At 34.1% G+C, this 14,776-nt stretch overlaps 1 protein-coding gene across 3 annotated transcripts in view; it reads left to right on the forward strand.

Annotated features, from left to right (window-relative positions):
* Polk (DNA polymerase kappa) overlaps positions 1-7,830 on the forward strand; it is a 61,088-nt gene extending 53,258 nt beyond the window's left edge. For all 3 annotated transcript variants that reach the window (XM_077109393.1, XM_077109395.1, XM_077109394.1), the window contains 4 exons: positions 114-285; positions 2,097-3,014; positions 4,884-4,920; positions 5,099-7,830. In XM_077109393.1, the coding sequence (XP_076965508.1) occupies positions 114-285; positions 2,097-3,014; positions 4,884-4,920; positions 5,099-5,183 (1,212 nt within the window). In that variant the 3' untranslated portion in view covers positions 5,184-7,830. The remainder of the gene's footprint in view (positions 1-113; positions 286-2,096; positions 3,015-4,883; positions 4,921-5,098) is intronic.
* The last annotated feature ends 6,946 nt before the right edge of the window (positions 7,831-14,776 follow it).

Consider the following 14,776-nt stretch of genomic DNA (forward strand, 5'->3'; position numbering starts at 1 on the left):
GATTACAGGCGTGCACTACCATGTCCCACCCATTTCTGGATTTTTCTAACCTGTAAATAACTTTTTTCTAAATATTAGAAAGCCTATATAATAATATATTCTATATGTTATAGGGTAGAACTGTTACCATTAAACTGAAGAACGTGAATTTTGAAGTAAAAACTCGTGCATCTACAGTTTCATCTGTTGTTTCTACTGCGGAAGAAATATTTACCATCGCTAAGGAGTTGCTAAGGACAGAAATTGATGCGGATTTTCCACGTCCCTTGAGATTAAGACTTATGGGTATGGTTTTTTTTTTTCCTTAAATCTATTAGATTTCCCAAAAAAAACTAATTTTCAAAAAATTCTCACCTCTATTTTGTTTCTTAAACCTGACTACAAAGTACTTTCTGTGCTGCTGCCATTTATTGGAACCTGATGCATGTAAAGCCATGATTATTGGTTTGATTCCATTTTGAACCAATTGAAGTGTTTCTTATTATGTACTGGAATAAAGTGGACAAGAAAGGTTTCAAAATTAAAACCTATTCAGATATTAGAAAGCAGATTCATTGCATAGTAAGTATATTATGTAATACTCCTTTGGGAGTCTGGAGCAGTGCCCCATGATGAAATAACATTAATAAACAAAAATATATTCACATACAATAAGGACTCTAAATAACTTCACATTAATTTAGGCATCATTTATCACTTGTTGCTTACAATTTTCAGAACTTTTTGGATTTCAGAATTACAAATAAAGGATTGAAACACCATGAAATCACATCTCCAGCCATTATATGATAAAAACAAATAGACCATGTTTCCAAAGTGAATTATGTGAAAGAATGTGTATGGATAAGCAATCCAAATGTCCGCTTTCCTACTAAGAGTGGCTCATTAGCCATACTTTCATATAAAAGATAGCATACCCTGAATCAAAATAACGAATGTTCATTAAAAGAGCCAAATAACAAGTTATCTATAGATGCTTTATTCATATTTATTCATAGTTGCCTAAAGGAAAGTAAATAAGCACACCTGTAATCCCAACAGCTTGGAAGGCTGAGGCAGGAGGAATACAAGTTCAAAGCCAGCCTTAGCAACTTAGTGAAGCCCTAAGCAACTCAGCAAGACCCTGTCTCTAAATAAAATATTAAAAAGGGGCTGAGGATGTGGCTCAGAGGCAAAGCACCCCTGGGTTCAAGCCCCAATATATTAAAAAAAAAAAAAAAAAAAAGCTATCAGGCAGTGAAAAGATATGCAGGAAACTTACAGGCATACTGTTGGTAAAAGAAGCCAGTCTGTAAAGGTTCCATACCGTATAATTTCAGCTGCGTAATATTTTGGAAAAGATAAAACCAAACAACAAAATATTAGTGGTTTTCTAGGGTTAGACAGAAGGGATAGATGGATAGGCAGAACCCAAAGGAATAGAAGGGCAATTAAACTATTCTGTGTGATTTATAATAGCAAAGATATGACATAAGAAATTTTTCTAAACCCATAGAATGTACAATGCCAAGAGTGTGAACTCTAATGTAGGTTCATCATTTGTAACAAATGTTCAACTTTGGTGTAGGATGTGGATACCAGGAGAGGCTTTACATGAATAGGGGCAGAGGATACATGAGAATTCTCTGTACCTTTTGCTAAATTTTGCTGTGAACCTAAAACTGCTCCAAAAAAAAAAAAAAAAAAAAGAAATCCTTAAAAAAACAAAAAAAGCTAAAGGGTCTGGGTAGTTGATTTCAATTTGTTGTTTTGTATTGAATGCCATTATATGTCAGATATTAATTGAAAGTTCTGTCATCATATGAACTGCAGTAGATTGCTAATATTTAATGATACATGCTTGTATAAAAGGAAAGTAAATTTCCACTCACAGTATCAGCTTAAAAGAATATTGGGCTAGGGAAATAGCTCTGTGGTACAGTACATACTTAGCATACACAAGGCCACACACACAAAAGGAAATATATACAGCCTTGCTTATTATATCTCTGTAATCAACCTTTTATATAGATGTCACAACAGTATTATGAAAAATGTTTTTAATATACCTGTTGGCTTTGTTGAATTTGGAATTAATTGTGATTGGTTTAATTTAGGTGTTCGGATATCTGGTTTTCCCAATGAAGAAGACAAGAAACACCAACAAAGGAGCATCATTGGCTTCTTACAGGCTGGAAACCAAACCCTGTCAGTCACTGGGTGTATGCTAGAGAAAACAGACAAAGATCAGTTTGTAAAACCTCTAGAAACATCTCATAAGAAGAGTTTCTTTGATAAAAAACGATCAGAAAGGAAATGGAGCCACCAGGACACATCTAAATGTGAAACTACAGTTAAAGAAAGTTTACAGATATCACAACCATTCCAAGTTTTAAAGAAGAAGACAAGTGAGAATTTAGAAACATCAGATAATTCAGATAACTTCCAGATATTTACCTGTCCTGTTTGCTTTAGGGAACAAAGAAGCATCAGTCTGGAAGCCTTTAATAAACATGTAGATGTGTGTCTTGATGGACCTTCAATTAGGGAGAACTTGAAAATGAATTCTTCAAATGCTTCCTCTACTGAAGTTAACCTGAAAGAAATCACAAACCATTCTTTTTTACTTTGTGAAAAGCAATATTATGAAACTCATCAGAAAAATGTAGAAATCACTTCAGTAGATTGTGTAAATTTGGTAGAAACTAGAAATAATTCATCTAAAGCAGAAAGTGTAGACACTGAGCATAGCAAGGAGGAATGTTCTAGTCTTCCAAGCAAATCTTGTCTTGTTTCATTAGAAAATCAAGATGCTGAGTTACTAAGTAGACATGAACCACTCCAACCTTGTGTGTATCAAGTGACAGCAGGCCAAGCGCTAGTTTGTCCAGTATGTAATCTAGAACAAAAAACTTCAGATCTTACGCTGTTCAATGTGCACGTGGATGTTTGCTTAAATAAAGGTATTATCCAAGAACTGAAGAATGATAAAGTTTATCCTCTTAACCAACCCAAAGATAGCTCCAGAAGTACTGGTGAGTTTGTAGTCAATTGAAAGAATTTGATTTTCTAGGAATATGTAAGATTGTTCATTCTGAACATATATTATTAAAAGGGTAGTTTGTATATGCTGCCAGCCATGAAAAAGTTACCTGACCGTAGATTAGCATTAAACCCATTGACTCCCAAATTTTCAATAATCTGGATATTGTAACAGAATTGATACAGGTGCATTAAAATAGTTTGAAAATTATAATCTAGAGCTTATATGCATCGTATTAACATTCTGTTATTATTATACCCTTTAGTATAATTATATTTAATATGATTATATTGTATATAGCATCATAGTTATAACTTATATAATTTATATGTAATATAATTATACATCAATATATAATTCTATTATTATATAATTATAATATTACATTATTATATAATTCTAATTGTTTTTAAAGCTATTGGTTTGAGTTAACCCATTTTGTCCTAACAGAAGTGGAATACTTATACAAAAATATAGTATATATAATTATATAATATATAATAAGAACATATATTATATGTGAATACATAATTATATTCATAATATATTTATTAGTGGATTATATTTATACATAATAGTGGCATTCATTTTGACATTCATAAATTCATATAACATAATTCTGTATTTCAATCCCTCATACTTTCTCTTTCCTCCTCCCTACCCTTAATCCCCTTCCTCTACTCTATTTAATCTCCCTACTCTTTTAGTTTTTTTTAATTGGTTTGTTACAGTTGAATATAAAAGTAGAATTCATTGCAATATGTTCACACGGGCACATAGCGTAATTTACTCAACTTCATTTGTAATTCCTCCGCTTTCCCATCCCTTTTCTCTTCCCCTCCATTTCTTTCCTCTATTCATCTGTTCTCCCTTCTGTTTTCTTGAGATCCCCCAAGAGAGAAAGCATTCGACCCTTGACTTTTTGAGTCTGGCTTATTTCACTTAGCATAATGTTCTACAGTTCTATCCATTTATGAGCAAATGACAATTTCATTCTTCTTTATGGTTGAGTAAAACTCTATTGTGTATATATGCCATGTTTTATCTGTTCACTATTGACAGGCACCTAGGCTGGTTCCATAACTTGTCTGTTGTGAATTGTACAGCTGTACACATTGGTGTGCATATATCACTACAGCATGATAATTTTACTCCTCTGAATAAATACTAAGGAGTTGGGATAGCTAGGTTATATGATGGTTACAATCCTAGCCTTTATAGGAATCTCCATACTGTTTTCCAAAGTGGTTGTACTAATTTCATTAACAATGCTGTTAAGTGTATCTTTTTTCCATCTTCATCAGCAATTATTGCTATTTGTATTGTTGATGATTGCCATTCTAACTGGGGTGAGATGAAATTTCAAGGTAGTTTTGATTTGCATTTACCTGATTGCTAAGGATGTGAATATCTTCGAATGTGTGTGTTGGCCAGTGGGTTAACTGAAATCAATAGCTTCTGAATTTTGGAAAAACTTCAATTTAGACTTTATTTAGCATATAATGAACTCAAGTCATCTAATCAAAAAAAAAAATCCTTCAAAGAGCATTTGCCAAAGTATGGTAGCAAATCATACATATAATTTTATATATTTACATAGTTAAGATATCTCTTAACTTGTTTTTGATAGTGCTAACTACCAAATTCCAAAATGATATTAGGCTTAATGCTAGTAAAACTAAGTAAATTATGAAGACATGCCATAAAGCTAGTTTCTCTTATGTAAAATATGAACTATATAGTACCAGTAAAATTTTTAGTATCTTTAATCAGTCAGCTTTAACATTTTAAATTTTTACACAGTTTTTCAATTATTTTATGTATTCCATTATGGAATTTCTTGATTTTCTTCCCTCTATAGGTAGCTCAAGCAGAGTACAGAAGACCAGAACAAAAAGGTATGACTAATTTGAACTTTAATAAAGCTAGCTGTAAAACCATTATGTTTTGCGGGTCAAATTTAAAGGATGTCAGAATTATAAGTCAACAAGTAACATTTTAGAAGTTATTTGAAAAATTATTTTAAAAAATCTCTTCCTGTATTTTAATTGTGTGTATGTGTGTGTTTCGTTTCAGGGTAGGACTAACCGCAAAGTACTCAGCATCAAAGAAAATAAAACCGAACAATCCCAGATACACTCTTGATATATTTTTTAAATGAACATTGAATATTTTATCATCAATTTTAATTGAAACTTCTTATTTTGTAATAAATGAAATTATTCTTCCTCATTTTAACTTTATAGATTCATGTAGTGAAGGCAAGTACAATAATTCCTCCCAAATGATGTTTCCTTTTCTAAGAATTTAGAATATAGGTTAATTTATTTTTGTATTTATTTTAATTTTTTGGTACCAGGATTTGAACTTCGAGTACTCTACCACTGAGGCGCATCCCCAGCCATATTTTGTATTTTATTTAGAGACAGGGTCTCACTGAGCTGCTTAGTGTCTCACTGGCTTTGAACTCTAGATCCTCCTGCCTCAGCCTCCTGAGCCGGTTGGATTAGAGGCATGTGCCACTGCACCCAGCTTCTTTATACCTTTTTTATAACAGTGAGAATTCCGTTTCTGTTACACATCAATTGGAAATCATTCCTGTTAGAAATAATTTTAAAAGGAAAAGTAAGAAATGAGATCAGAAAGTGATTTACTGTCTTTTTCCTTCCTCTTTTTTCAGTACTGGGGTTTGAAACTAGGGGCATTCCACCATAGAGCTATATCCCCAGTCCTTTTTTATGTCTTTTGTGAGATTGTCTCACTAAGTCTTGTTAAGTGGCAGAGGCTGGCCTGAAACCTTTGATCTTCCTGCCTCAGCCTTCTGAGTCATTGGAAATACAGGTGTACACCTCCATGCCTGGCTTCTTTATTACTTTTCTAGTAAATATAAAAGCATATTTAATGATAATGGATCTTAGAGATTCATAAACCTATTTTAGCCTAAGAATTTTTCAGCACTTAACCACTTTATAGGCATTGAACTGCTATGTTTGATCTTGTATCTTCAGGTACTTCATGAGCATTCATAATTAAAATTTATCATCAGTTCTATGAAGAATATTAGCTTAACAGCATGAACGATTTTGTTAACTTCAGGAAAATAATATCACCATAGTGTGATAGAAGGATTTTTATTTAAAATATTGTTTCTTTATTTTTTCTGTTTAAAATTCTTTTATCTTGTGAATAAGCACTTGCTTCACTTTAAAAAATACTTAATGTAATATCCAATGTAGCTTTTTTTTCTATTATAGGACTCTTATTTATTATTATTTTTTGAAGTACTCTACCACTATGCTACATCCCCAACCCTTTTATAGAACTTTTTTTTTCCTCCTTTGGGTGCTGGGGACTGAACCAAGGAGTACTTTACCACTGAGTTATATCTTCAGTTCTTTTTATTTTTTTATTTTGAGGTAGGGTCTCGCTGAGTGGCTTAGGACCTCCCTAAATTGATGATTCTCCTGCCTCAGCCTACCAAGTTGTTGGGATTATAGGCATGTGCCCATCATGCCCAGTTCTAATATAGGACTTTTAAATGGCAGTATTTTATTCCTTGGCAGTTAATGTTTTCACTTTCCACAGATTTGTTAAAAAAAAACAAACTGATAAGTTATTTTCATTCTACAAGAGAAAAACAACCTCTGTTCTGTTTTCTATCATATTTTTATTAATATTTGTAAAAGAAGACAACTTAATAGTAGTTAGGTTAAGTAGTTACTCCAAATACTTTTTTTTTCCAAATACGTTTTTACTATCAATTAATTCTTATCAAAAAACAGTTACAGGGCTGGGGTTGTGGCTCAGCGGTAGAGTGCTTGCCTAGCACGTGCGAGGCCCTGGGTTTGATCCTCAGCACCACATAAAAATAAATAAATAAAGAAAGAAAATTGTGTCCAACTACAACTAAAAAAATTAATATAAAAAAAAACATGTCTAAATGTTAAAAAAAAAAAAACAATTACAGGGAGGGAGGTTAGGGAGGATGGGTGCATGGGGGCAGGAAAGATGGTGGAATGAGATGGACATCATTACCATATGTACATGTATGACTGCACATATGGTATGATGCTACACTGTGTACAACCAGAGAATGTAAACTTGTGCTGAATTGTATATAATGAACCAAAATGCATTCTGCTGTAGTATATACCTAATTTAAATAAATAAATAAAGAATTACAGGGCTGGGGCTATATAGCTCAGGGGTAGAGTGCTTGCCTCAAAATGTGTGAGGCATTGGGTTCAATCCTCAGCACCACATAAAAATAAATAAACAAAATAAAGATATTGTGTCCATTAAAAAACAAATTACATAATTGAATCATAAAATGGAAGCCATTTCTGTACTGCTTTAAGGAGCTGAATCTTTTTTTCCTCACATTATTGTTGCTTCTCATATTTTAGTTCATTATCTAAATATACAAAGACATAATATTGGAGAAGCCTTTGACTAAAGTGGTAACTTCACTTTTAATTGCAGATTGTTTAAAATTAGGTTTAATGATTATTAGCCTGCCAGCCTCATACCTGATGTCATACACCATGGCACATACAAAGTTGTAGCATTATGATTCTTGATTGTGTGATTTCCATATGTTAATAATCTACAAAGTTAAATTCAAATGAAATTGGTTTAATACGTTGAAAAGTAGAAACATCGTATTTAATTGTTTCTGTCTTGCCTGAAATATTTTTATTGTTTTCAACATCAAGTACTAAATTATTTTCATTCAGATGATCTAATTAATTGAATGATAATATGTGGTAATATTTAATACTAATTAAAATGAAATTTTAAAAGTTTAATTGATCTGTGTTATGATTTTCATAAGCCTCCTGTGTTTCTGCAGAACTACTTAAAGGTAAAATGAATTGTGAGAGCTGTATCCTAATCAGTCCATCCTAGTTTGAATGGACTGAGTGGCAATTATAAATGAGTGGGCATGGCCACAAGAGGTGGGTCACTGAGGATGTGCCCTGGATGGGTTGTTGTTCCTGCAGTCCCTTCCTTTTCCCCCTCCTTCTCTTTCTTTCCGCTTCCTAACCCCACCAGGAACTTAAGCAGGTTTCCTCCACTGGGTCCTTCCCCCATGATGTGCTGCCTCACTTTGGGTTCAGGACTGAGACCTCTGAAACCATGAACCCAAAATAAATTTTTGTTCCTCTAAGTTGTTATTGTTGGGTATTTTGGTTACAGTGACACAAAAACTGACTAAAACAATCTGTTAGCCAGTTGAAATGGTTTCCTTACTTTGCTACTCTTCTCTCCCTCTGGTGATGCCACTCTTATTTTTTTCTGCCTGGAATTCTCTACATCCTTTACTATCTGTTTTGCTAATTCATCAGCCCGTTCCCTTTTTATTATAATTTTGGTTTGGAGCATTTTTAGAAGGGATAGCAAAACTATAAGGAATAATATAAATAAATACCCATAATCTTATTTAGAGGGTCAAAATACGAAGAACCACTTGGGGGATCTGCAACATATGTTACTGGGTATAAAATAAAAAAGCAAAACACTATCTGGGAAGTTAAATTGTTGTAAATCAGAAAGAAAGAGGAGACAGTTAATAGAAATTTAGACAAAAGACTTTAAATGACACTTCATGTGAAAGGAAATTCAAATGACCAGAAACATGAAAACATTCTCAGCCATATTCGTCATCTAGAAATGAAACATAAAACTACAAAGGGGTAAACAATTCAATGACACCAAATTTTAATGATAATGTAAACTCTTTGAAAATAATCACTTTGAGTGCTAATTTCTGACCCAACCCCAATTGGAATTCCACAGTAAAGAAAGAGGAGTGGGGATGGGGCTATATAGCTCAGTGGTAGATCACTTGCCTCACATCCCTGAGGCACTGGGTTCCATCCTCAGCACCACATAAAAATAAATAAAATAAAGATATTGAAAAAAGAAAGTGGGGTCTGTTACCTCTCCTTGAATGGTTTGAAAGGTACATGGTTTTTAAAGTTCTCTAAGCCACATACCTAAGTGAAAGTGAATCTCCCTTGTCATACTTTGGATTAGTTCCATCAGCTACTCAAATTATGGACATTTTGTTCAAATATTTGTTTAAGTAATACAGGTTTTCAAAATGTAGTGTAAGAGTATTTTTTGCCTACACATTGTATATAGTTAATAAGGACACTAAACTGGCAGACCCTTCCTCTGACATAGTAGTAAACCTTATTATATAATTTATGAATAAAATAAACTAAATCCAAATTATTTACAGAATTTCCAAAAATCACAGACAGTAAGAACCAATTGCCTCTGTGCCAGAGATTTACTATTATTAGGGGGAAATAACAACTCTAACAGCAAGTAATGAGGTCTGACTACTCATACCTCAGTGCTTAGAAGTGTGTCCCTACCTGACTGAAGTGTAGGGAGGGGACCAAGTTACCTTGCTGAAGTACACTGACTCCTTTTGTGATAGTTGCTTAGCTTCCCATTGGGTGTCCCAGAGAGGCTTTCTGGGTGGGTCTGAGGATGTGCCCTGGATGGGTTGTTGTTCCTGCAGCCCCTTATTTTCTCGCTTTCTTCTCTTTCTTTCTGCTTCCTGACCCCACCAGGAACTGAGCAGCTTTGTTTTACTGAGTCCTTCCCCCAGGATGTGCTGCCTCACCTTGAGCTCAGAGCAATAGAGTTGGCTCTCTATGGACTGAGACCTCTGAAACCATGAGCCCCAAATAAACTGCAGCTCAGGAGTTCCTGTACAGAATAGTTCCCAGACACTTGAAGAATGAATTCTCTGGGGCTGGTGTTGTAGCTCAGTGGCAGAGTACTTGCCTTGCATGCATGAGGCCCTGGGTTTGGTCCTCAATACCACATAAAAAATAAATAAGTAAAAATAAAGATATTGTGTCCATCTACAACTAAAAAAAAAAAATAAATAAAATGAAGGACAAATTCTGAAAGACCTATGAGCAAATGGTGCTGAATGGGTTTTTTTAAAGCCACAGTTTCATTGTCTTAGTCAAAGGATTATTAAATGATGAATTTTAAATTCATTTTTTTAAAAATTATTAACTTCAAGCATAACAACTTTGAAACTGGAATAAGTATTTTCTATTAATAAAAATCAATCATGACAAAAAATAATCACTTTGAAATACAATTAGTAATTAGTAAGTTCAATAAATAAGGTAAATAAAAACTGGAAACAAATAAGAATAAAATAAATAGTAATAAAACTTTCCTTATTTTCAGATGGTATATTAGCCTACATTTTAATATTTTCTTTTTTTTTAAGAGAAAAGGCTTATTCTGACTTACTTACCTACATTTTAAAAACTACAATAAGTAAAAGTTCAGGAAAGCTATGTGTATAAGGTCAACATACAAAAATCAGTAGCATTCCTATAACACAGTAATACCCAATTAGAAGAAACATTAAAAGTAATCTCATCATAAGAATAACAGTCTACAAGATACCTTGGGAAAAGAACTATCAAAAATTATGCAAGAATTTGGGAACTACAAATATCAAAAGATAAACAATAAATGAAAAGAATAATCCTGTTCATGAATAGGGATAAATGACTATCTGGAAACCGTACCCCAAATTATTCTGTAAATTCAATAAAATTCAAAACAAAACCCCTCATGGTTTTTCTTAGAAATTGACAAGTAGAACCTAAACTTGATATAGAAGAGCAAAAGCCCAAGAATAAAAAAGTAGAACAGGCCCTTTTAGATATCAATTATATAGTAATTAGTACCATTTTAATAGAGTGTTATTGGCATGAAAAGAGACATTTTAAATAACTCAGTATGAAAAGTATTGACTTAACCAGAAAAATGAGAAAGCATACTCGTGTATGACACGTCAAAATGCATTCTACTGTCATATATAACTAATTAGAACAAATTAAAAAAAATAAAAGGATTGACTAAAGTAAATGGTCTTTGATTGATTATCTGTAGAGGAAAAATAAATTCAATCCATTCCTTTCTGTGTCAATAGTCCCCAAGGCTATGTTCAGGTTTAACCTCATTAGAAAAGACTAACAGAAATCAGAAGTTGTAATACTTGTGGTAAGATTTGTAGCAGTGAAAATATAACAAAGTCACCAAAGAGAGGAGTAGGGCCAAGTGCAGGAGAAATCAGGCTCAAGTGTCCAGGTGTCTCCTAATGGAGTCATATGAGAACATACTTCATGAGATAATACATGCAAAATATCATTAACCAGGGAAACTTGCCCCAAACTGGTGTCCACAGTTTTTACTGGAAGTCAGTGACATAGGCATGCATCACCCATGTAACTGACCTCAGTCCTGAGCCATCCAGAGATCTAATGTTACCTCCTGGCCCAGGACCTCAGGCTTCAAAAACATTCATTTGCCATAAGTCATAATTTTAATATGAACTTTCTCATCGAATACTACAATATGGCTATTGTATTACAATGTTCTTACCAGGCTGGGTAGCTGAAGGGCTAAGAGACCATCTCTCAAGATGATCAAGGACCGGTACTGAAGAGAGCTCCTTTGAGTAACCTGAGCCTTTTGCATTAACCCTTTTTCATGCACTTACAAAATGTCAGTTAATTAGAATTGTATTAGAATGAAATATAAAAAAGATAAGGATCGCTTAGGGGTAACATTTTTCTGCTTCCTTTTTAAAATGCAGAGAAATTTCAAACCCAAAACATGATTAGATCTCAGATGAAGATGATAGTCTATGTATTTGCAACACATCATTATTAGTGTATAATACAATAAATGGCATAAATAAGGCCTAATGATTGTGTTCATGTGTATAATACCCTCTTCAATGGAATTCAAAGACCCCTTTTAGTATCAGTCTTTGTATTATTCCTGTAACCTTTAGTTGTACATTTTACCTTAAATTTATGTGATAGGAATAAGCATTGTAAGAAGTATTTTAAATCCAAATTATTCCGTCAGAAGTGCTTTCATTTGAAAGGTAGAGTGGGAATTGCATGTTTTTAGGTCATAGCTAACAATGAGCTGTGAAATGCATGGCAGGGTCACAGGTTTACTTTAAGTACTGCCAAAGCAGATGAGTAAATAACTTGTAGCAGATAATCTGTAGAAAAACATTAGTGCACAGACCTTGAAAGTAAGCAAGTAGAAACAAAAGGAGCTAATTGGGGCAATGCATGAAGAAAGAAAGACTAATGGAACTAACTCTTGATAGTCCAATGAGATCCTTGAGAGGGCTCTCTGCTTGAGCCTTACTTGACCTTTACCTTACTTTCACTTTCTCATCTAATAAAGTTCTCTTACATGGCTTTTCGTGTCTGACTTTAAATTTTCTTTCACTGGAACTCAAGAGTCTGTTTCAGCTCCCCTCTCTCCTGTGACATATTGACTATATTAAAGAAGGAACCTTCAATAAGAGATTTTAGTATCCACATTGTTACTGCCAGCCACGTTAGAGTCTAAGAAGGAAATTTGGCATTAAGTATAATGTTTATGTAAAAGGGCTGGAAGTTAGTCAAGGGGGTACAGCAATTAATAGGAGACACTTTTATTGCCCTCATTTAAAAATGTCTATTTGACACTAATTATCTTTTAACTCATCCCCTTATTTCCATCTCTACCTCTGTCAGTCCCAAAGCTATTACTGAATTTAACCTGTAGTTTCTTTTAGAAGTATCCAGTTCTTTCTGTTGTTTTTGTCAAACCCTTATAATTCATTTCTCAGTTTTTCCTTCTCCATGATATGTACTTTTTTTATAGATTAGCAGTAAAAAATGTTTTTATAATATCACTTGAGTTTTTTATGACTTTAATTTTATTCAGTGCCTCACTCATGCTAGGCAAACGCTCTACCACTGAGCTACAACTTCAGGCCTTCACTTGAGTTTTAAAAAATTGAAAATATCTCTCTCAGGAGAAGGACCCCCCGCCCCGAGAGAAAAGGGGAGTGAGTGATTTTTAGTATATGATTATTTCTGTGATATAAATACTCCCACATTGACAGATCCTATCACAAGCTATGTGATGTTAACCAGCTCACTACAGTCCTCCAAGTTTAACCATCAACTCTTACAAACCAATATAAGCTAGCTTCCCATGTATCACTGTTCATGATGCACTCCAAATACTGGGTTGGTATTCAGGGCCAGTCAGTCACTCTGCATAGCTTGTAGTTTCCTGAATAGGCCAAGCCATTTTTCCCTTTGACTCTTCTCTGCTCCTTCTGCCCAGACTGTGCTTCCTGAATACTCTCTTTTACCATGCCACCATATACAACCCTGCCGCAGCCCGGCTGGCTGGGCAAACTAACCAGGGGGTGACAAGGAACTTGTGTAGTTTGATACAGCAGGAGTGGGAGCCCTTTATTGTAGGACAGGAGGGGTATATATACATTCCACACAGCTTATCTTAATTAACATAAACTAGATACAGCAGTCAACCAATAAGGAATCTCCACACTTAATGGCTCGCTGGCGTTACTTCACAAACCACTCCCTCTGGCAAAATGCCAGGCACCATCTTGACTTGTTTATAGACCCTAACACAATTCCCCATCTTTCAACTCAGCCTAGGGCCTCCTTCACAATAGTGTCCCTTGTCCCCTGGAAAATCTCATCAGTCACCTTTCTGTGTTCCCATTTTCATTTTCTCTTTATGAAGACCCCGAAACATTCTTTGCTGTGGTTTTCTATATAGGTCTCTTCCTACCACAGGCCCTTCTTTCATTTATTTATGAAATTCAGGTATGAATTATGTAGCCTGGCACAAAATAAATGTCAACAATCACGAATGAATAGTGGCGCCTATTACTACCTGATTTTCTCTGGGAAAATAGGGTGGTGGTTGACTTAAGTAGCTGCATTCAAACTGCACCCTAAGGGACAGACATTCCAGAAAGAATTGAGTTGTTTTTCCTGTTATTATATAATGCCTGTTTTTATAAATGTTTTACTACTATATCCTTTTAGGGTGTCTTGAGAGGTTCTAAACAAGGGCTCAATTATGATTATTAAGCTAGAACTAAAAAAAAATTGTTTTTGAGAAAATACTCCAGTTGGAAAACTATACCTGCAGCTGGTGTCTGATTTTTTTTAAAAAAGTAATATTCCATTTTGAATAACTGATATATATGAAGATGCTTAGTACTGGTAGGATTTTAATGAACTTCACAGTGGTGGTTTATTTCCCGAGTAAAAACTGTTCTTTCTTATATAATTAAGGAATACTCACTTTTGCTTTGTAATACATAACTGAATTATAAGTTAAAGAAATCCTGAAATGATTTTAAATATGGTGAATAGTACTGAAAACAATTTCATTTATTAAATAAACCATAATACTGAGCTGTTCCCCTTACAAGTGTGAGGCTAATTATGACAGTTTTCAATTAATAACTGATACAGTCAGTAGAAAGTTGAGGGAGATAGAGAATCTAGAGGCAGATGGTAGCAACCCTTCTAGCCTCAGTCTCTAGACTATTTATTATCTAATAATAAATAACAATTTATTATTATTTCACAATCTTATCACACACATGCACAAAGAGGCAGGGTGCAGAGGCAGGGTGCAGAGGTAAGGGAGGGAGAGAGAGCCCTAAATCAGAGACAAAAAATGGTGGGTCAATTCTCGGGTCAAATCTACTTCTGTTTAATGAGAGCTAAAATTTTTTTTCACTCCTAGAACATGCTACACTTCCAATTTGGCCAATGTTTCATTTTCTTTTTTTATAATCCATTCATCAGACATACCCCGGAACTAGGGGTTCAGGGCAGAAATCTTGGTTTTCCTTCA

The sequence above is a fragment of the Callospermophilus lateralis genome, chromosome 5, assembly GCF_048772815.1.
Source record: "Callospermophilus lateralis isolate mCalLat2 chromosome 5, mCalLat2.hap1, whole genome shotgun sequence".
Taxonomy (NCBI): domain Eukaryota; kingdom Metazoa; phylum Chordata; class Mammalia; order Rodentia; family Sciuridae; genus Callospermophilus; species Callospermophilus lateralis.